The sequence below is a fragment of the Salvelinus alpinus genome, unplaced genomic scaffold (genome assembly GCF_045679555.1).
Source record: "Salvelinus alpinus unplaced genomic scaffold, SLU_Salpinus.1 scaffold_44, whole genome shotgun sequence".
Lineage (NCBI taxonomy): Eukaryota > Metazoa > Chordata > Actinopteri > Salmoniformes > Salmonidae > Salvelinus > Salvelinus alpinus.
The window spans coordinates 417,598-441,504 of record NW_027255985.1 but is presented as its reverse complement, the minus strand read 5'-3'; the positions used below and the strand labels follow the sequence as shown (position 1 = coordinate 441,504).

General features: G+C 42.0%; 1 protein-coding gene across 1 annotated transcript; it reads right to left on the bottom strand.

Moving 5' to 3' along the window:
• Positions 1 to 4,405: 4,405 nt before the first annotated feature.
• On the bottom strand, positions 4,406 to 23,444 carry LOC139567117 (zinc finger protein 664-like). Its single transcript, XM_071388604.1, has 2 exons — positions 22,877 to 23,444; positions 4,406 to 6,698 (listed from the first exon to the last, which is right to left on the bottom strand). The coding sequence occupies exons 1-2, from the start codon at positions 23,127 to 23,129 to the stop codon at positions 6,139 to 6,141; spliced, it is 813 nt and encodes a 270-aa protein (XP_071244705.1). The 5' UTR covers positions 23,130 to 23,444; the 3' UTR covers positions 4,406 to 6,138.
• Positions 23,445 to 23,907: the final 463 nt, after the last annotated feature.

Below are 23,907 nucleotides of genomic sequence, written 5' to 3'. Positions count from 1 at the left end.
AGATGCAGTGTTTTTTGGAGAATATTGGTTGTGCATTTTGTTGTAAAGAATTCCCGCCAGTACTAGCTAGCAACTTACTGTGTCTGGTGGGGGGGGTTCATATATTTTGTACAGTGCGTGAGTGCAGAGTTTGGATGGTGAGCCGTGCATTGCATGACGTGCAATTTTGTGCTGTTCCTATCAGGTACATTGTTAAAGATATTATATTGTATATTGTAATTGTATTATTTTGGTAACTACAGCCCAGTGAACAAGCACCAAACCAGCGTGCGTGAGTGCAGAGTTTGGATGGTGAGCCGTGCATTGCATGACGTGCAATTTTGTGCTGTTCCTATCAGAATAAATCTCCATGACTGGTGCTACACATTGGAGTTCGTGTCGAGGATTGATTGTACACAACGCAAGAAGAGTACTGTTACAAACGCGTCTTCCTCTTCTTTAACTGTAACATCTTTCTCTTCTTCTTTCACGGTAACAGCCTCACCCTCTACTTGTTTTTGTATTATAACAGCCTCCTCTTCCTCCTCCTCTTTCACGAGAGCTTCTTTCTCCATCCAGCAGACCTCCTCTTCTTCAGCAGGAACGGGGTTAAGTTTGAGACTGGAGCTATGAGGCATGTACTGAAGTCGCTAAGCAGTATAATTCAAAGCAGTGTCACTTTATCAACAGCACGTGATCAATGACGTCTGAAGAATAATTTCGTCGAACACCTGATTGGTTTGGTATTGGGCTCTTTCGACATTGCAGCCGACAGTGCAGGTGGCTGCTGACTGCTGACTGACTAATTTACAAATCACCTTGCATCATAAATTACTACTTATTATTATTTATAAATCAGTCAGCCAGTCATCGTTTACCCACAACGCAGCATGGATTTGATCCTCTCGAGCACGGCCAGTGGTTTAATATATGACATAATGGCTACGCTGCTACGGCGTGTGACTTCATCTATAAACATGTGGCTGTTCTAAATTCTGTGTCGCTCAAAGCCTTGAGTAATGAACCTATTTTTGACACAATTGGCTGGAAAGAGCCAATGATTCAGGAAGCTTTGTTTCCCCATCACTACTTTTCAGCATGTTTTCTGTGAATTAGACTACGGGAGATTTGTAACTTTTTCTCCGGTAACGTTAGTTGGTCTCGCTGATTATAACCGTGCTGGTTGGCTACGCTGGTTAGGCTAATAGCTAGTTGGCTAAATAGCCAACGTTAGCTGGTTGGCTAAGATAACTGCATATAGCTAATGTTAGCTGGCTGGCTAAGATAACTGCATATAGCTAATGTTAGCTGGCTGGCTAAGATAACTGCATATAGCTAATGTTAGCTGGCTGGCTAATATAACTGCATATAGCTAATGTTAGCTGGCTGGCTAAGATAACTGCATATAGCTAATGTTAGCTGGCTGGCTAAGATAACTGCATATAGCTAATGTTAGCTGGCTGGCTAAGATAACTGCATATAGGTCATGTTAGCTGGCTGGCTAAGATAACTGCATATAGGTCATGTTAGCTGGCTGGCTAAGATAACTGCATGTAGCTAATGTTAGCTGGCTGGCTGAGATAACTGCATGTAGCTAATGTTAGCTGGCTGGCTGGCTAAGATAACTGCATATAGCTAACGTTGGCTGGCTAAGATAACTGCATATAGCTAACGTTGGCTGGCTAAGATAACAGCATATAGCTAATGTTAGCTGGCTGGCTAAGATAACTGCATATAGCTAACGTTAGCTGGCTGGCTAAGATAACTGCATATAGCTAACATTCTTTGATATTTGGTTAGATGGCATTATGTATTTACAAAACTGTGGTTTACTTTAATCACTCAAGTCATGAGTGCAAATTATTGGTTTAATTTTAAGTTATACATTTTAAGTTATTTCTGTTGTAGTATACATCATAGGCTGGTCCTCCATATTACTTCACACCTGACTTTGGCATTCTTCTAAATTCTGATTGGTTTCATGTAATAACTCCATAAATAGAACTGTGAGATGTTATTTTGCATTGGAAATGTTTTAATATTTTATTTGATATTTTATAAACAATACAAAACATACACATACAAACAACATCATAGAAACACATTAACTACATCACACCTGCCCAGACCCACTAGAACACACCTCCATCTCCATTAACTACATCACACCTGACCCACTAGAACACACCTCCATCTCCATTAACTACATCACACCTGCCCAGACCCACTAGAACACACCTCCATCTCCATTAACTACATCACACCTTCCCAGACCCACTAGAACACACCTCCATCTCCATTAATCCATTAACTACATCACACCTGCCCAGACCCACTAGAACACACCTCTATCTCCATTAACTACATCACACCTGCCCAGACACACTAGAACACACCTCCATCTCCATTAACTACATCACACCTGCCCAGACACACTAGAACACACCTCCATCTCCATTAACTACATCACACCTGCCCAGACACACTAGAACACACCTCCATCTCCATTAACTACATCACACCTGCCCAGACCCACTAGATCACACCTCCATCTCCATTAATCCATTAACTACATCACACCTGCCCAGACCCACTAGAACACACCTCTATCTCCATTAACTACATCACACCTGCCCAGACACACTAGAACACACCTCCATCTCCATTAACTACATCACACCTGCCCAGACACACTAGAACACACCTCCATCTCCATTAACTACATCACACCTGCCCAGACCCACTAGATCACACCTCCAACTCCATTAATCCATTAACTACATCACACCTGCCCAGACCCACTAGAACACACCTCCATCTCCATTAACTACATCACACCTGCCCAGACACACTAGAACACACCTCCATCTCCATTAACTACATCACACCTGCCCAGACACACTAGAACACACCTCCATCTCCATTAACTACATCACACCTGCCCAGACCCACTAGATCACACCTCCATCTCCAGCTCCACCACATGGGCTCAAACTGCACCATTTTATTTGTCTCCCAGCACTTTACATTTTTAGATAATAAAGCATTTGACCTTTCTATTGCGTTAACAATGGAGGATTGGTTGATTTCCAGTTGAAGTATTTAAGATGATTGACGAGAACAGTATAGTCCAACCATCCGGTAACTTGTTTCATGCGCATCAAAGGTGAGGGTGAATTTCAGATGTTTACTGCTTGTATTGATGAAGGAGTGGAATCGATGAAGTTCCTCTGCTGTCCCCTGGAATAGAAGGATCACGTCATCAATTAAACCTTTTACAGAGCCTGATGAGGTGCTAGAATGGATTGTTAGGGCTCACAATCACATTCTTCTCTAACAACCCCACATACAGTTAAGCATAATTAGATGCTATTTTTTTTTTTAAACTACAATGACCATAATGACCTGAGCGCCTACTTGTCTTGTCTGTGTTTCTTTTACACCTGCTACGTAAAAGAGACCGAAGAATGTGTAACAGTATAGCTTCCGTCCCTCTCCTCGCCCCTACCTGGGCTCGAACCAGGGACTCTGCACACATCAACAACTGCCTCCCACGAAACATCATTCCCATCGCTATTAGCGCGCACCCCGCTAACTAGCTAGCCATTTCACATCGGTTACAAATGCACAATGGTCAATGCTATCTGGGATTCTTGGGACATCCCTACCCTAAACCCTAACCTTAACCCCTAACTTAACCCTTTTAAATGTCAACTTCAACGGGCTAGGGACGTCCCAAGGATGTATCTCTACCTGAAAATACATGATCTAAGTGATTGATAGTTGGTATTCAGCAGTCATAAAGCCTTATTTACTTTAATGAACTACTAAAATAGTGATTTTGTCAGACAGCAGCTCTACACTTTATTGACTGACTGATCCATTCATCCTTCCTTCCCTCCTCTGAAGACCCAGTTAGGGTGGAGCTCAGTCAGAGAGCTGTTGAGGGACTGGTTAGGAAGAACACTTCTACAGCCAGAGAGGTGAGAGGTCACAGATGGTTTAGATGGTAAAAATGTATGTACTTTTCCCTACTCATTCACCCCACCTCTTTACGTTGCTTATTTATATTCAGTGGCCTGACTCCATCCAGACTGTCAAAGGCCCATCCTGGTAGATCTGAACCTAATTCAGCTTGGAGTGATCAGATGACAGAAGTCACATTTAGGTGCCAGGTGTAACTGAGGCCATAGACGCTCCATATCCATTACTTTTAATGTTTTATATGACTAAATGTGTTTATTTCTGTGTTGCAGGGGCAGTCAAGAAATGTAACGGCAAGGCCACAGAACATGACATAAGCAGGTAGAGCCGGGGGTGGTGTTTACCACTCCACCACGCCTTCAGCAGGCTGGAAAAGTGATACTGTTTTTCATACTAAGAGGGACCTAGAGTCTGTTGATTGGTCAGTCATTGGGTTCATTAGTTGAAATCAAATCAACCTTTATTTATACAGCCCATTTCAGACATGGATGCAACAGAATGGCTTCACAGGAAAAAATGAAAATAAACAGAAATATTTAGTACACAACAAACAGAAGACTAATAACTGAAAGACTAATGAACATTCTAAGGAAATACCATTGATTAAAATATTAATTGGATGCAGTATCCAACCCAAAATATAAGCTTGTTTTTTAGGAGGGGCTCTGAAAGACACTATGAAAGTTGATTAGTAACAACAACTGGGACATAAGACACCCACCATGAGACCCACCAAATCTGCCAAGAAGAGGCAAACAAAAGAAAAACCCACACCAAACTTAAAGACAGGAAGCAAACCAAAAAGGTGGAGCAACTAAAGGTGTTCACTCTCCACATCTATCAAGACAACTGGAGCACTGGACCAGACACTCTTAAATATAACCTGGACCAGCTCAGGTGAAACACCTTCCCACTAACGAGATGGACAAGCCAGCACAGGTGTAACACATACTGACTAACGAGGTGACACCAATCTGTGCGTTCTACGTGCTGACGAGCTATATGTGCTAAAGTCCAACCTCAAAACATAAATGGAAAAACCAGACTGTAACACCTTCCTCTTAGGACAACAAATATATTTTATATTTATGACTCAATTTATTAGGATTGTTAATAAAATTGATTATAGACCAATTTATTATACTGCGTCCATGTGTATAAGCTGCAAGTACGTTGAAATTAAATAGTTTTCTTTTACACTTTCAACTAAAACGTAGTCTTATTTTCAATGACATTTTGCTAGGTGGGATATCCCCAATGTCACAGTTTAAACGTGTCCAAATCAATAGTCCAAATGCAGAAACAGTTTGTGATAAATTGAAAATCTAAACGTAAAATGTACTATATACACAAACATCTGCCACAATAATCATATTACTTGTATTTTTTAAACAAGCACCTTATAAACTGCACAAGCACCAGAAACGCTGTTGTTTTGACAAGTAGCAATAAATCACTGAATTCAATTAGGTGGGACATCAGGTTGTATGTGCTGTTGAAACTAACACAACTAAAAAAACACATGGAAATGGGAGATATCTTTTACCTCACTGATTAGAGGACAACCTGCAGAAGACAGTCAGCTACATGTTGGAGTGTTGCATTTAAATTTAGGGGTCGCTAAACAAAGGAACGCAACACTTATTTGTCATCACTCATCGATATCATGTTGAAATCAATTGTGCCGAGAGGAGGGAGATGAGGTTGCACGTCCTGTTAAAACTAACAGCTCAAAAACCACACGGAATCTGGGAATAATGTGTACATCCCTGGTTAGAGGACAATTTGTAGAAAACAGCTAGCTACATTTTGAAGTGTTGCATTTTGATTCTAGTGCGTCACCAACGTGGTAAGTGTAACACAACTATTTTCTTGTTAGTCACTTTTTTGTTGAATCTCATAAATAGTACTCTTCCATTTCATAAATAATACTCTCTCAATTCAGAGCCTGGATTTTTCCCCTGAGGCTAATATCCATATCATGCTGAAATCATTTGATAAGGGGGCAAATGTTTAGGCTTCTACAATGTGACATTATTAAAATACTCCTACTACAATGTTAAAACATTCTACATTGTGACATCATTTCATTGATATCATGAAACAACTCCATGTATTTTCTGATGTTTAATCAGATATCTATTATCAGAGTATCTCTTCCCACATTGATTACAGCTATGAGGTTTTTCTCCTGTGTGTGTGTTCTCTTTGGTGTCTAGTCCGAACACTAGATATAGTAAAACTCTTCCCACATTGATCACAGCTATAAGGTTTCTCTCCTGTGTGTGTTCTCTGGTGGTATATCAGGCTGCTTGACCGAGTAAAACTCTTCCCACATTGGTTACAGCTAAAAGGTTTCTCTCCGGTGTGTGTTCTCTGGTGTACAACAAGACGGCTAGAACAAGTAAAACTCTTCCCACATTCATCACAGCTATAAGGTTTCTCTCTTGTGTGTGTTCTCTGGTGTAATATCAGGCTGCTTAGCTGAGTACAACTCTTCCCACATTGAGTACAGCTATAAGATTTCTCTCCTGTGTGGATTCTCTGATGAATTTTAATGCCTGCTGACGAGGTGAATCTCTTCCCACAATCAGAGCAGCAGTGAGGTCTCTTCCTTGTGGATCTCCGCAGGTGTTTCTTGAGGTGTTCTGATGTGGAGAGACTCTTCTCTGCCCTGTCAGCATCGTGATGTTGTTGAGGCTCCCCAGAGGATCCACAATAGTCCCGTCTCTCTCCTGTGTGAACAACAAAGTCAGACAGATGATTAAAGGCCCACAACATCAGAAATCCACTGTAAAAGTGATGCCAACAGCGTAGCCATGATGTTGTACAATAATTGACGCCTGTAATGAATGTAATGATTATTTGACATTTGTCTTAAAATGAGCAAGAATAGTCATATTGTCTTGTTTTCACATTAGTAGTTACATCTAAGATTGTAAACTAGAAATAAGTTATTCATGTTGTTGAAACTCTAAGCAGTGTGCCAGACGACTTTTGTTCTCCAATATAGGCCCCTTTCTGTGTTTAATAAAATTGCGGCATGAGAGCAATGCACACACAATTTGATTGCAGAAACACCTCCCTGCTAATGAGCAAACCGATAGTTATGGATGTAGTATATCTGCCAGGAGCAAAAATGGTGAGCAAAGATTATAGTTTTTCACAATTTATTCTGAATGTGAGTAGGTGAAAACTCAGGGGAGTAACCTCCATTTCCAGGTTGCTTATTAGTGCATTTCACACTACTTTGGATTATAATTGTAAGAATCGCTTGAATGTCCTGCTTAATATAATGTTTGCTACAGTATTAAGAATTATGTGTAATTATTGAAGAACGGCATTAATGACAGTATCCATTTGGGTGTCAATAAAGTTAATAATTTTTATTTTACCTTTATTTAACCAGGTAGGTCAGTTGAAAACAAGTTCTCATTTACAACTGCGACCTGGCCAAGATAAAGCAAAGCAGTGCGACAAAAACAACACAGAGTTACACGTGGGATAAACAAACGTACAGTTAACAACACAATAGAAAAATCTATATACAGTGTGTGCAAATGGAGTAAGGAGGTAAGGCAATAAATAGGCCTTAGTGGCAAAATAATTACAATTTAGCAAATTAACACTGGAGTGATAGATGTGCAGATGAGGATGTGCAAGTAGAAATACTGGTGTGCAAAAGAACAAAAAATAAATAATCATAAAACAATATGGAGATGAGGTAGGTAGTTGGATGGGCTATTTACAGATGGGCTGTGTACAGCTGCAGCGATTGGTAAGCTGCTCAGATAGTTGCTTCTTAAAGTTAGTGAGGGAGTTAAAGTTAGTGAGGGAGTTAAAGTTAGTGAAGTCTCCAACTTCAGCGATTTTTGCAATTCGCTCCAGTCATTGGCAGCAGAGCACTGTAAGGAAAGGCGGCCAAAGGAGGTGTTGGCTTTGGGGATGACCAGTGAGATATACCTCCTGGAGCACGTGTTATGGGTGGGTGTTGCTATGGTGACCAGTGAGCTGAGTGAAGGCAAAAACTTAGATGACCTGGAGCCAGTGGGTTTGGCGACGAATATGTAGCGAGGGCCAGCCGAAAAGAGCATACAGGTCGCAGTGGTGGGTGGTATATGGGGCTTTAGTGACAAAACGGATGGCACTGTGATAGACTGCATCCAGTTTGCTGAGTAGAGTGTTGGAGGCTATTTTGTAAAGGACATCGCCGAAGTTAAGGATCGGTAGGATAGTCAGTTTTACGAGGGTATGTTTGGCAGCGTGAGTGAAGGAGGCTTTGATGCGAAATAGGAAGCCGGTTCGAGATTTAATTTTGGATTGGAGATGCTAAATATTAGTCTGGAAGGAGAGTTTATAGTCTAACCAGACACCTAGGTATTGTAGTTGTCCACATATTCTAAGTCAGAACTGTCCAGAGTAGTGATGCTAGTCGGGCGGGTGTGGGCAGCAATCGGTTGTTGATTGATCAGTTGTTATTATCGGCTGTTGAGTCTGCCGATAAGAATACGGTGATTGACAGAGTCGAAAGCCTTGGCCAGGTCGATGAAGACGGCTGCACAGTACTGTCTTTTATCGATGGCGGTTATGATATCGTTAAGTACCTTGAGCGTGGCTGAGGTGCACCCGTGACCAGCTCAGAAACCGGCAGATAATTTTAGAAAGAGAGGGTCCAGATTTTCTAGCCCAGCTGTTTTGTATGGGTCCAGGTTTTGTAGCTCTTTCAGAACATCAGCTATCTGGATTTGGGTGAAGGAGAAGCTGGGGAGGCTTGGGCAAGTAGCTGCGGGGGTGCGGAGCTGTTGGCCGGGGTTGGGGTAGCCAGCTGGTCCAGGTTCTATTTAAGAGTGTATGGCCAGCCGTAGAGAAATGCTTATTGAAATTCTTGATTATCGTGGAGTTATCGGTGGTGACAGTGTTTCCTAGCCTCAGTGCAGTGGGCAGCTGGGATGAGGTGCTACAGGATGCAAATTTCTGTTTGAAAAAGCTAGCCTTTGCTTTCTTAACGTCTTGTCAATATGGGGGCGCTGTTTCCACTTTGGAAAAAATCTTGCCCAAATTAAACTGGCTCGTACTCTATTCTAGATCGTACAATATGCATATTATTATTACTATTGGATAGAAAACACTCTCAAGTTTCTAAAACGGTTTGTATTATATCTGTGAGTAAAACAGAACTCATTTTGCAGCAAACTTCCAGACAGGAAGTGAAAAATCTGAAAACGATGCTCTGTTCCAGGGCCTGCCTATTGAATTGCCTTATATTTATGGATATGCATGCACTGCATACGCCTTCCACTAGATGTCAACAGGCAGTGGAAGGTGGAATGGGGTGTCTAGCTTGATCTGAGGTCGAACAAGAGCTCTTGGAATGACGTGTCCAGAATTTCCTTTCTCTACCTAGGCGCGGGAAGCACCTCCATATTGTCTTATGATAAGCGTTCGGTATACACGGCTAATATCTCCGGCTTTGTTTTCATTTGATACATATTAGAAAAACATCATAAAGTAGGTTTTTCCAACCGAGTTTCATCAGTTTATTCAACGTTTAATGGGACTTTTGGAGTTTTCCGTTCTCTGCGTCGAGAGAAATTGGGAACGTCATCAACATTGGCTAGCCTTGTGGAGCGAATTCGACAGGAGAGAAGGACATTCTAAAACCAAACAACGATTTATTCTGGACCTAGGACTCCTTGTACAAGATTCTGATGGAACCTCAGCAAAAGTAAGAACAATTTATGATGGTATTTCGTATTTCTGTGGAAAATGTTGAGTCCTATTATCCGCCCTTTTTGCGGGCGCTGTCTCGCTATAACGTAAGCTGTTTGTTATGGTAAAGTAATTTTTTTAAATCTAACACGGCGGTTGCATTAAGAACTAGTGTATCTTTCATTTGCTGTCCAACATGTATTTTTTAGTAAAGTTTATGATGAGTTCTTTGATTAGATTAGGTGAGTGTCCAAAATATCTCCGGACAATTTGGTGAATCGATGCTACATATTCACAATGTATAACCACGGTTTGCAGCTCTAAATATGCACATTTTCGAACAAAACATAAGTGTATTGTATAACCTGATGTTATAAGACTGTCATCTGATGAAGTTGGTCAAGGTTAGTGATAAATTTTATATCTTTTGCTGGTTTTTGCGATCGCTACCTTTTGCTGCTAATAAATGCATTTGTGTGTTTGGCTATTGTGGTAAGCTAATATAATGCTATATTGTGTTTTCGCTGTAAAACACTTTATTTTTTATTTTTATCGGAAATATTGGCTGGATTCACAAGATGTTTATCTTTCATTTGCTGTACACCATGTAATTTTCATAAATGTTTTATGATGAGTATTTAGGTATTTCACGTTGCTCTCTGTAATTATTCTGGCTGCTACGGTGATATTTTTGATGGTAGCTGCAATGTAAAACTATGATTTATACCTCAAATATTCACAAGATGTTTATCTTCCATTTGCTGTATTGGACTTGTGATTTCATGAAAATTATATTATATGATATCCCTGTCGCGTTAGGCTAGGCTATGCTAGTCTGCTTTTTTGATGAGGATGCTCCCGGATCCGGGATGGGTAGCAATGAAAGGTTAACTGACTGTGTGTATTGGTTCCGGACTTCTCTGAAAAGATGCATATTGCGTGGACTATTCGATGCTAGTGCAGTACGCCACAGGATGTTTTTGTGCTGGTCGAGGGCAGTCAGGTCTGGAGTGAACCAAGGGCTATATCTGTTCTTAGTTCTACATTTTTTGAAAGGGGCATGCTTATTTAAGATGGTGAGGAAATTACTTTTAAAAGAACAACCAGGCATCCTCTACTGACGGGATGCGGTCAAAATCCTTCCAGGATACCCGTGCCAGGTCGATTAGAAAGACCTGCTTGCAGAAGTGTTTTAGGGAGCGTTTGACAGTGATGAGGGGTGATCGTTTGACCGCGGACCCATAACGGATGCAGGCAACGATCGCTGAGATCCTGATTGAAAACAGCAGAGGTGTATTTGGAGGGCAAGTTGGTCAGGATAATATCTATGAGGATGCCCATGTTTACGGATTTAGGGTTGTACCTGGTGGGTTCCTTGATAATTTGTGTGAGATTGAGGGCATCTAGCTTGGATTGTAGGATGGCTGGGGTGTTAAGCATATCGCAGTTTAGGTCACCTAATAGAACGAACTCTGAAGATAGATGGGGGGGGTGCAATCAATTCACATATGGTGTCCAGGGCACAGCTGGGAGCTGAGGGGGGTCTAACAGGCGGCAACAGTGAGAGACGATTTTCTGGAGAGATTCATTTTTAAAATTAGAAGCTGTTTGGGCATAGACCTGGAAAGTATGACAGAACTCTGCAGTAGATTACAACTCCTCTCTTTTTGACAGTTCTATCTTGAAGGAAAATGTTGTGGTCGAGGATAGAAATTTCAGAATTTTTGGTTTCCTTCCTAAGCCAGGATTCAGACACGGCAAGGACATTAAGGTTGGCGGAGTGTGCTAAATATGCATGAAACCAAGGCTTTTTGGATTACAGAAGTCAACAAATGAGAGTGCCTGGAGACACGCAGGGCCTGGGTTAACGTCTACATCACCCGAGGAACAGAGGAGTAGGATGAGGGTACGGCTAAAGGCTATCAGAACTGGTCGTCTAGTGCGTTGGGAACAGAGAATGAAAGGAGCAGATTTCTGGGCGTGGTAGGATAGATTCAAGGCATAATGTACAGACAGGGATATGGTAGGGTGCGGGTACAGTGGAGGTAAACCTAGGCATTGAGTGACGATAAGAGAGGTTGCATCTCTGGAGGCACTAGTTATGATAGGTGAGGTCACCGCATGTGTGGGAGTTGGGACAAAAGAGCTCTCTGAGCCATGTTGAGTGGGACTAGGGGCTCTGCAGTAAAATAAAACAATGATAACTACCCTAAACAACAGTATACAAGGCATGTTGACATTAGAGAGAGACAAAGCGAGGCATAAAGTAATCACAGGTGTTGATTGGGAGAGCTAGCTAAGACAACAACGGCTAAGACAACAACAGTTAATCAGCTAAGACAACAGGTAAAATGGCAATGAATGGGCAGAGAGGGTCAGTTAATTTATTTGGTATAGGGGGCAGCATTTTCACTTTTGGATGAATTTCGTGCCCATACTGAACTGCCTCCTACTCTGTCCCACATGCTAATATATGCATATTATTATTACTATTGGATAGAAAACACTCTGAAGTTTCTAAAACTGTTTGAATGATGTCTGTGAGTATAACAGAACTCATATGGCAGGCAAAAACCTGAGAAAAAATCCAAACAGGAAGTGAAAATTCTGAGAGTGGTTGTTGTTAAAGTCATCGCCTATTCAATTCCCTGTAATATACGGATCTGTTTGCACTTAATACGCCTTCCACTAGATGTCAACAGTCAGTAGAACGTGGAATGAAGCTTATGCTGTGTTTTGGGGCCGGATGGGAAGGGAATGAGTCAGTGGTCTTGCAGATTGCCAGTTCCTGGTCACGCGCTTTCCTCATTATATCATCTTGCGTTCCATTACTTATAGAGACTGAAAAGAATTCTCCGGTTGGAACCTTATTGGATATAAATGATAACAACATCCTGAAGATTGATTCTCTACTAAGTTTGACCAGTTTATTCGACCTGGAATATAACTTTTTGAAGTTTTCGTCCGAGTTCGCCTGGACCGGAGCCAGCGTTTGGACACGTGAACTAAACGTGCTAGCAAAATTAGCTAATTGGACACTAGTAATGGACATTATCGAACAAAACAACGATTTATTGTGGAACTAGGATTCCTGGCACTGCATTCTGATGAAAGATCAAAGGTAAGGGAATATTTATGATGTAATTTCGTATTTCTGTTGACTCCAACATGGCGGAGAAATGTTGTGTATTTCTGAGCGCCGTCTCAGATTATTGCATGGTATGCTTTTTCCTAAAGTTTCAAAATCTGACACAGCGGTTGCATTAAGAACCAGTGAATCTTTAATTATATGTAAAACATGTATCTTTCATCAAAGTTTATGATGAGTATTTCTGTTATTTGACGTGGCTCTCTGTAATTACTCCGGACATTTTGGAGGCATTTCTGAAAATGGCGCTAATGTAAACCGAGATTTGTGGATATAAATATGCACATTATCGAACAAAAAATAAATGTATTGTGTAACATGATGTCATATGAGTGTCATCTGATGAAGATGTTCAAAGGTTAGTGATTAATTTTCTCTATTTCTGGATTTTGTTACTACTATCTTTTGCTGGGAAAATGGCTGTGTTTTTCTGTGGCTATGTACTGAGCTAACATAATTGTTTGGTGTGCTTTCCCCGTAAATCCTTTTTGAAATCAGACATGTTGGCTGGATTCACAACATGTATAGCTTTAATTTGGTGTCTTTCATGTGTGATGTCATGAAAGATTGATTTTTATAGTAATATATTTGAATTTGCCGTGCCACATTTTTTCTGGATTTTGGTCACGTCCCACATACCCTAGAGAAGTTAACTATACACAAGGCCTGAGAATGAGGCTGGGGCCGACAGATAAACAAAATGGAGACACGTGATTAATGAACAATCCAGCAGCATCAGCTATGAAGCCAAGTGATCATGGGGTCCAGTGAACAGGAATATATGAAACAGGGAAGCCGCTAGGTAGTCGTTACTACGCTAGCCGGGAGATGCGCCTCGCTCGAGGCTAACTGGCGCTAGCTTCGGGACAAGGGCGTCACCGACGTCTGGCAAAGGCCGGTTGAGGGCACATCGGACGGAATTACATCGGCAGACCAGTCGTGATGGATCGGCGGGGCTCCTTGTTGACAAAGGGTCCAGGCCAATTGGCAAAAGAGGTATTGTAGCTGGAGTAATTTTGTTTGCTAGCCGGGAGATGCACCTGGCTCGAGGCTAACTGGTGCTATCTTCGGGACAAGGGCGTTAGTCACTATAGCCACTCCGGTGCAAAGGTCCAGAACTTATGGCAGGAATCCGGTGATGTAGTGGCTTCTAGTTGTCTTAGTGAAGAGACTGGGATGCATCAGCTGTGTAGCCGAGTGATCATAGGGTCCGCTGAGCAGGCTGGGAGATGGGCCTGGCTCAAGGCTAGCTTCGGGGCTGGGCCACTCAGTGGCAGCTAGCTAGTTGCGATTATCCGGTGTAATGGTCCTGAGCTTATGGCAGGAATACGGTGATGTAGTGGAGAAAAACAGTCCGATATTCTCAGGGTTGATATTGCGCTGTGCAGACTGGCTAAGCCAAACCTTGACCCGGAAAATATAAAAAACTATCGGCCTATATCGAATCTTCCATTCCTCTCAAAAATTTTAGAAAAAGCTGTTGCGCAGCAACTCACTGCCTTTCTGAAGACAAACAATGTATACGAAATGCTTCAGTCTGGTTTTAGACCCCATCATAGCACTGAGACTGCACTTGTGAAGGTGGTAAATGACCTTTTAATGGCGTCAGACCGAGGCTCTGCATCTGTCCTCGTGCTACTAGACCTTAGTGCTGCCTTTGACACCATCGATCACCATATTCTTTTGGAGAGACTGGAAACCCAAATTGGTCTACACGGACAAGTTCTGGCCTGGTTTAGATCTTACCTGTCGGAAAGATATCAGTTTGTCTCTGTGAATGGTCTGTCCTCTGACAAATCAACTGTACATTTCGGTGTTCCTCAAGGTTCCGTTTTAGGACCACTATTGTTTTCACTATATATTTTACCTCTTGGGGATGTTATTCGAAAACATAATGTTAACTTTCACTGCTATGCGGATGACACACAGCTGTACATTTCAATGAAACATGGTGAAGCCCCAAAATTGCCCTCGCTAGAAGCCTGTGTTTCAGACATAAGGAAGTGGATGGCTGACAACTTTCTACTTTTAAACTCGGACAAAACAGAGATGCTTGTTCTAGGTCCCAAGAAACAAAGAGATCTTCTGTTAAATCTGACAATTCATCTTGATGGTTGTAAAGTCGTCTCAAATAAAACTGTGAAGGACCTCGGCGTTACTCTTGACCCTGATCTCTCTTTTGACGAACACATCAAGACTGTTTCAAGGACAGCTTTTTTCCATCTACGTAACATTGCAAAAATCAGAAATGTTCTGTCCAAAAATGATGCAGAAAAATTAATCCATGCATTTGTTACTTCTAGGTTAGACTACTGCAATGCTCTACTTTCCGGCTACCCGGATAAAGCACTAAATAAACTTCAGTTAGTGCTAAATACGGCTGCTAGAATCCTGACTAGAACCAAGAAATTTGATCACATTACTCCAGTGCTAGCTTCCCTACACTGGCTTCCTGTTAAGGCAAGGGCTGATTTCAAGGTTTTACTGTTAACCTATAAAGCGTTACATGGGCTTGCTCCTACCTATCTTTCCGAGTTGGTCCTGCCGTACATACCAATACGTACGCTACGGTCACAAGACGCAGGCCTCCTAATTGTCCCTAGAATTTCTAAGCAAACAGCGGGAGGCAGGGCTTTCTCCTATAGATCTCCATTTTTATGGAACAGTCTGCCTACCCATGTGAGAGACGCAGACTCGGTCTCAACCTTTAAGTCTTTACTGAAGACTTATCTCTTCAGTAGGTCATATGGTTGAGTGTAGTCTGGCCCAGGAGTGTGAAGGTGAACGGAAAGGCTCTGGAGCAACGAACCGCCCTTGCTGTCTCTGCCAGGCCGGTTCCCCTCTCTCCACTGGGATTCTCTGCCTCTAACCCTGTTACAGGGGCTGAGTCACTGGCTTGCTGGTGCTCTTTCATGCCGTCCCTAGGAGGGGTGCGTCACTTGAGTGGGTTGAGTTACTGACGTGATCTTCCTGTCTGGGTTGGCGCCCCCCCTTGGTTTGTGCTGTGGTGGAGACCTTTGTGGGTTATACTCGGCCTTGTCTCCGGATTGTAATGTTGGTGGTTGAGGATTTCCCTCTAGTGGTGCGGGGGCTGTGCTTTGGCAAAGTGGGTGGGGTTATATCCTTCCTGTTTGGCCCTGTCCGGGGGTTTCTTCGGATGGGGCCACAGTGTCTCCTGACCGCTCCTGTCTCAGCCTCCAGTATTTATGCTGCAGTAGTTTATGTGTCGGGGGGCTAGGGTCAGTTGGTTACCTGGAGTACTTCTCCTGTCTTATCCAGTGTCCTGTGTGAATTTAAGTATGCTCTCTCTAATTCTTTCGTTCTCTCTTTCTCTCTGAGAACCTGAGCCCTAGGACCATATGTCAGGACTACCGGGCATGATGACACCTTGCTGTCCCCAGTCCGCCTGGCCTTGCTGCTATTCCAGTTTCAACTGTTCTGCCTGCGGTTACGGAACCCCTACCTGTCCCAGACCTGCTGTTTTCAACTCTTAATGATCGGCTATGAAAAGCCAACAGATTTATTCCTGATTATTATTTGACCATGCTTGTCATTTATGAACATTTTGAAAATCTTGGCGCTCTCTAATTTTCTCCTTCTCTCTTTCTTTCTCTCGGAGGACCTGAGCCCTAGGACCATACGTCGGGACTACCGGCCGTGGTGACTCCTTGCTGTCCCCAGTCCGCCTGGCCTTGCTGCTATTCCAGTTTCAACTGTTCTGCCTGCGGTTATGGAACCCCTACCTGTCCCAGACCTGCTGTTTTCAACTCTTAATGATCGGCTATGAAAAGCCAACAGATTTATTCCTGATTATTATTTGACCATGCTTGTCATTTATGAACATTTTGAAAATCTTGGCTCTCTCTAATTTTCTCCTTCTCTCTTTCTTTCTCTCGGAGGACCTGGGCCCTAGGACCATGCGTCGGGACTGCCGCCCGTGGTGACTCCTTGCTGTCCCCAGTCCGCCTGGCCTTGCTGCTATTCCAGTTTCAGCTGTTCTGCCTGCGGTTATGGAACCGCCACCTGTCCCAGACCTGTTGTTTTTCAACTCTTGATGATCGGCTATGAAAAGCCAACTGAAAATTATTCATGATTATTATTTGACCATGCTTGTCACTTATGAACATTTTTGAACATCTTGGCATAGTTCTGTTATAATCTCCACCCGGCACAGCCAGAAGAGGACTGGCCACCCCTCATAGCCTGGTTCCTCTCTAGGTTTCTTCCTAGGTTTTGGCCTTTCTAGGGAGTTTTTCCTAGCCACCGTGCTTCTACACCTGCATTACTAGCTGTTTGGGGTTTTAGGCTGGGTGTCTGTACAGCACTTCGAGATATTAGCTGATGTACGAAGGGCTATATAAAATAAAATTGAATTGAATTGAATAAAAGCGGCTGGTGTCTGAGCTAAAAAGGTAAAGGCCGCTAGCAGTGGCTAACAATGACTAAATAGCTAGTAGCTCATTAGGTGGTTAGCTTCTGATGGCTAGGTTCTGATGGCTAGGTTCTGATGGCTAGGTTCTGGCTATAAGGTCTAAAAAATAGCAGATCCGTATCACATTGGGTGAGGCGGGTTGCCGGAAGGTATATTTAATTTAAACATGGAAAAAGAGATTGAAATATTTTGCTATATATACAAAAAGTGACAAAAAATACATAACATTTACAACAACAAACACGTCATACTGCTACGCCATCTTGGATTGCAAGGTGACTCATTTAAAAAACATTGGATATAGCAAACTTTGAAATGACTTAGCATTTCTGTGCCCATGAAAACTTTTTTCCCAGCGTAACATAAGGAGCCACTAAATGATACGTAGTTCAAGTGCATTTCAGAATACAAAAAAACTGTCCGACAGCAAGATCCCTTATTTAAGTTGAAGTTCATCATATGACAAACGTAACGTTATGACTATAACGACTGTTCCCTGAAGAAGGGAAACTAGGTACAACATACTATTAAATTCAAGCCTAGCTCGGGTTTATTCCTTAAATTTAATACCGCTCTTCACCGACCAAGGAAGGAGTGGGGCCAAACAGGTGTTGCACCTCGTTTCCCTCCTTCAGGGAACAGTAATTATAGTGTTAGGTTCTAATTTTTCAGAGTAAATAACTCACGGACACTAGAGAAGCTTAACCAAGTTGAATTCTTCCCAAAGGGTCGTTACAGCTGTAGTTCAGACAAAAACATGTTCTCACCATCACAAGTATATACACCCCACTTTGGACACTCCTCTTTCTCTCCAATCCTTAAATCTTCTGGGTCGACAAGAAGAGGGTAACAGGATACTAAACCCTTATTACTCCCTTCAGGGCATCTGACCTGACCTCAACCCTTCCTTCACCTAATCCACAGATGTCCACCTGCTTCCCCTATAGCAATCCTGTGATCTCCTCCCATCCAACCAGCACATTCCACAGCCACTCTGTCTTTCTACAGATCTCACTCCTTTATATACTCTGCGTCTGATCTATCATGTCTTTAATATCTCAATGTTCAAAGTTTAGCCCGAATCCAGTCATAAAGTTACACTCCCTTTCAGTCTATGGGAAAATACAATCATTCCCCATGCCGACCCAAACAGATATTAAATGAAACGGCCCCTGGCAGACCACCCAGACCTTACTTCGCAAGATTTTTCAATGTATTAGTTGTATTTTGTTTGAAACACTCCTGTCAATATTGAGTAAGGACACACACCCAATTACGCATATAGAAGTAGGACTAGTCTTCCTGGCCTGAGCGCAAATGTAGGCCTATAAATGTGCCCATTTGGGGATGTCTGATAGTATTTCTGATTGTCTTAACGCACCACCACTAATGAGTTGTGGAGCTTCTCAAAGTAATGTTTTATTCACCTCAAACAGCAAGTAAACAAAGTCTAATCAAAATCAATAGCGAATGACAATAGTTCCTCAAAGTATTTTCGTAAAATATTTCCAGCTCTCACCCTTTCGATAACCACTCGGCACGAAAGGGAAAAACGTAATGGGCTGATCCAGTGGAAATGTTAAAACACCTGATTACTTCTTATCCATTTCACAAATAGCCTACAGCTGTGTCGGTCGAGAACTCACTGGCAGGGGAAACTGAGGGCCCAGAATATTTTATACAATGTTGCAAGCTTGCTATCTAGAGTTTTGGGCCGACCCAGTTGATAGTTGATCCAATGTTTCCAGTTCGTTGCAGACAGGACATGTGTAGCCAATGAGATTAATATGATATTTATTTATCAGGATATTTTATACATGCAGGCTGCAATGTCAGCATTTTTTAGCTTTATGTAGTTTTTTTTTTTTTTTTACTTAGCAAGGGTACAAATGTTTCTTCATAATTTTCATTTAAATAGAATGTAGATTAACCACAGAGAATGATGTTGAGATAATAATTATAATAGTCTATTACTATTATAAATTAAATGAAACTGTTCCAATAAAATGTGAATATGAAAATCCTAGCTGGCACCAGATCAGTAGAAATGGTCAGATAACTTGGCACCAAATGGAAAAGGTTGCCGACTGCTGGTGTAGCCTATTACCAGAAACTACAGGAGCATAACGACTGCTGGTGTAGCCCATTACCAGAAACTACAGGAGCATAACGACTGCTGGTGTAGCCCATTACCAGAAACTACAGGAGCATAACGACTGCTGGTGTAGCCCATTACCAGAAACTACAGGAGCATAACGACTGCTGGTGTAGCCCATTACCAGAAACTACGGGAGCATAACGACTGCTGGTGTAGCCCATTACCAGAAACTACAGGAGCATAACGACTGCTGGTGTAGACCATTACCAGAAACTACAGGAGCATAACGACTGCTGGTGTAGCCCATTACCAGAAACTACAGGAGCATAACGACTGCTGGTGTAGCCTATTACCAGAAACTACAGGAGCATAACGACTGCTGGTGTAGCCCATTACCAGAAACTACAGGAGCATAACGACTGCTGGTGTAGTCTATTACCAGAAACTACTGGAGCATAACGACTGCTGGTGTAGCCCATTACCAGAAACTACTGGAGCATAACGACTGCTGGTGTAGCCCATTACCGGAAACTACTGGAGCATAACGACTGCTGGTGTAGCCCATTACCAGAAACTACAGGAGCATAACGACTGCTGGTGTAGCCCATTACCAGAAACTACAGGAGCATAACGACTGCTGGTGTAGCCCATTACCAGAAACTACAGGAGCATTACGACTGCTGGTGTAGCCTATTACCAGAAACTATAGGAGCATAACGACTGCTAGTGTAGCCTATTACCAGAAACTACAGGAGCATAACGACTGCTGGTGTAGCCTATTACCAGAAACTACAGGAGCATAACGACTGCTGGTGTAGCCTATTACCAGAAACTATAGGAGCATAACGACTGCTGGTATAGCCTATTACCAGAAACTATAGGAGCATAACGACTGCTGGTGTAGCCTATTACCAGAAACTATAGGAGCATAACGACTGCTGGTGTAGCCTATTACCAGAAACTATAGGAGCATAACGACTGCTGGTGTAATCTATTACCAGAAACTATAGGAGCATAACGACTGCTGGTGTAGCCTATTACCAGAAACTATAGGACCATAACGACTGCTGGTGTAATCTATTACCAGAAACTATAGGAGCATAACGACTGCTGGTGTTGCCTATTAGGCCTATAGGTCTGCACAACGCATCACTGGGGGTAAACTACCTGCCCCCCAGGACACCTACACCACCCGATGTCACAGGAAGGCCATAAAGATCATCAAGGACAACAACCACCCGAGCCACTGCCTGTTCATCCCGCTATCATCCAGAAGGCGAGGTCAGTACAGGTGCATCAAAGCAGGGACCGAGAGACTGAAAAACAGCTTCTATCTCAAGGCCATCAGACTGTTAAACAGCCACCACTAACATCGAGTGGCTGCTGCCAACATACTGACTCAACTCCAGCTCACTTTAATAATGGATTTGATGGAAATTGATCAAAAATGTATATCACTAGCCACTTTAAAAAATGCCACTTAATATAATGTATATGTATATACTGTACTCTATATCATCTACTGCATCTTGCCATCTTTATGTAATACATGTATCACTAGCCACTTTAAACTATGCACTTTTATGTTTACATACCCTACATTACTCATCTCATATGTATATACTGTACTCGATACCATCTACTGCATCTTGCCTATGCCGTTCTGTACCATCACTCATTCATATATATTTATGTACATATTCTTTATCCCTTTACACTTGTGTGTATACGGTAGTAGTTGTGGAATTGTTTTAGATTAGGTTAGATTACTCGTTGGTTATTACTGCATTGTCAGAACTAGAAGCACAAGCATTTCGCTACACTCGCATTAACATCTGCTAACCATGTGTATATGACAAATAAAATTTTATTTGATTTATTACCAGAAACTATAGGAGCATAACGACTGCTGGTGTAGCCTATTATCAGAAACTTTAGGAGCATAACATCAGAATTTACGAAGGCAAGCAGCAGCGGGAGGAGTAGGCTAAGGAAGAGATTTTTCTGATGGTTAGGCTATCTTGTTTCAGAGGGGTGTATTCAGAAGTATTCAGACCCCTTTCTATGAGACTTGAAATTGCTTTCATGTGCATCTTGTTTCCATTAATAATCCTTGAGATGTATCTACAACTTGTTCGAAGTCCACCTGTGGTAAATTCAATTGATTGGATATGATTTGGAAGGCACACGCATACCTGTCTATATATGGTCCCACAGTTGACAGTGCATGTCAGAGCAAAAACCAAGCCATGAGGTCGAAGGAACTGTCCGTAGAGCTCCAAGACAGGATTATGTCGAGGCACAGGGAAGGCTACCAAAAAAATTCTGCAGCATTGAAGGTCCCCAAGAACACAGTGACCTCCATCATTTTTAAACGGAATACTCTTCCTAGAGCTGGTCACCCGGCCAAACTGAGCGATTGGGGGAGAAGGGCCTTGGTCAGGGAGGTGACCAAAAACCTGATGGTCCCTCTGACAGCCCTCCAGAGCTCCTCTGTGGAGATGGGAGAACTTTTCAGAAGGACAACCATCTCTGCAGCACTCCAACAATCAGGCCTTTATGGTAGAGTGGCCAGACGGAAGCCACTCCTCAGAAAGACACATGACAGCCTGCTTGGAGTTTGACAAAAGGAACCCAAAGGATGGGTGGAATGGAAAAGTTTGCCGACTGCTGGTGTAGCCTATTATCAGAAACTTTAGGAGCATAACATCAGAATTTACGAAGGCCAGCAGCAGCGGGAGGAGGAAGAGTTTTTTCTGATGGTTAGGCTATCTTGATCTCAGGCTCTCTCAAGTCATTTGTGTGTCTCAATTATTTAATCAAACAGCATGCTTAAAGCATCAGACCAGTTCAGTACATATAGTTGATTTAATGAAAACACATGGGGTGTGTCTATATATGGAAAAATACACGTTATAAGAAAAGACGATTCTTGGTTGACCCAAGATTTTTTTAGTTGGGGCCCTAGTGCATTCATTAAGTTCAGACTGCTTCCCTTTTTACACATTTTGTTACATTACTTGTTCTAAATTAGATTTTTTTTAAAGGATTAAATGAAAATGTTATGTTTTAGAAATGCTTGAGACTCAATTAAATCAATTAATCATGTTTTGAGGATATAGTGTTTGTTTACATTTACTGATAAACATTGGAGTAAAAAAAAGCTTATATTTTGAGTTCTGATGGGGTAGACAGTTGAACTAAGCTCATGAGGCATTTATAAGTGAATTCTTCAAGAAACAGATGGGTACATACCATTAATGTATAAGTCCCAAAATGGATGTAACAACTGCTGATTGCCCCTTTAAGACTACATATTGGGCTAATCTAATAAGAGATATTGAGGACTACAGTATTTCAGGCATTGTCATTGGATGCATTTGATAAATTGTTAACGTTTTGTTGATGGTCCACTCTTGATGTTCTACACGTTACAGTGTAGCTTCAGCCATTCCTACAGAACAACATGAAAGTGTAGAACCCCTTTACTGCATATTGGTTCACCGACTGCAGAGACGGTACTTACTGGGGTTAAACGGATCTCCAACCTTGTCTTCTTCCTCCAATGTGACAGTAATCTCCCCCTCCTCCTCTTTCACACCAAAAACGGCATCCTCCTCTTCCTCTACTTTCACTGAAACTTCTTTCTCTTCTTCTTTCAATGTAACAGCCTCACCTTCCTTCTCCTCTTTCACAACAATGTTCTGCCACAGACCCTCTTTCCCCGTCCAGCAGACCGCCTCTTCTTTAGCAGGAGGGGAGAAGCTTACTGACCTCATGTTCGGGAATGTTAGCTAGCTAGCTATCATTAGCGACTAGGCTAGTGCTAATTTAACCAGCCAGCTACTAGAGCTGACTAATAAAACATTACGTAATATTACATTAAATAGGTTAACAAGTTGATACGACAGAAGTGTGTCTAAAACACAGTAGCTAATATACACCGAAAGTGTATAAATAGCTTGAATCTTTTGGCTATGTTGGCTAGCAAGCTACCGAGGTGGTTGACGAGCTGTTTCTGAAGAACCGTCCATCTAGATCATACGTCACGCTGGCAGCATCGCCTGAAAGACGCACATCGCCGTCTGCTGACTGGAGGGGAAACGCAGTTGAGGATCATATTTTATTTTCAGACAAAGATTCTTTTAAATGAATTTAATTAAATAATACTAATATATTGAGACATACAAAGACAGGAATGTGTTGATTGATTAGTGAGAATAAAACATGTTTACTACAGCACATTTAAGGCAGTTTCATTAACTCAAACTAAATCTAAATAATTAGCAAGCTAATGTAGGTCCATACTGCTCCTACATGGTGTAACAATACATCATGTAGATGTATATAATGAACAGACTAGGTCTATACTGCTCCTACATGGTGTAACAATACATCATGTAGATGTATATAGTGAACAGACTAGGTCTATACTGCTCCTACATGGTATAACAATACATCATGTAGATGTATATAATGAACAGACTAGGTCTATACTGCTCCTACATGGTGTAACAATATATCATGTAGATGTACACTACCATTCAAAAGTTTGGG

Excerpts from the sequence above, each read along its gene's own strand:
- LOC139567117 (XM_071388604.1), bottom strand. The coding sequence starts at position 23,129 with ATGAGGTCAGTAAGCTTCTCCCCTCCTGCTAAAGAAGAGGCGGTCTGC. Across the intron at positions 6,699-22,876 it reads TGGAGATCCGTTTAACCCCA|GAGAGAGACGGGACTATTGT; the intron begins GTAAGTACCGTC and ends TTGTTCACACAG.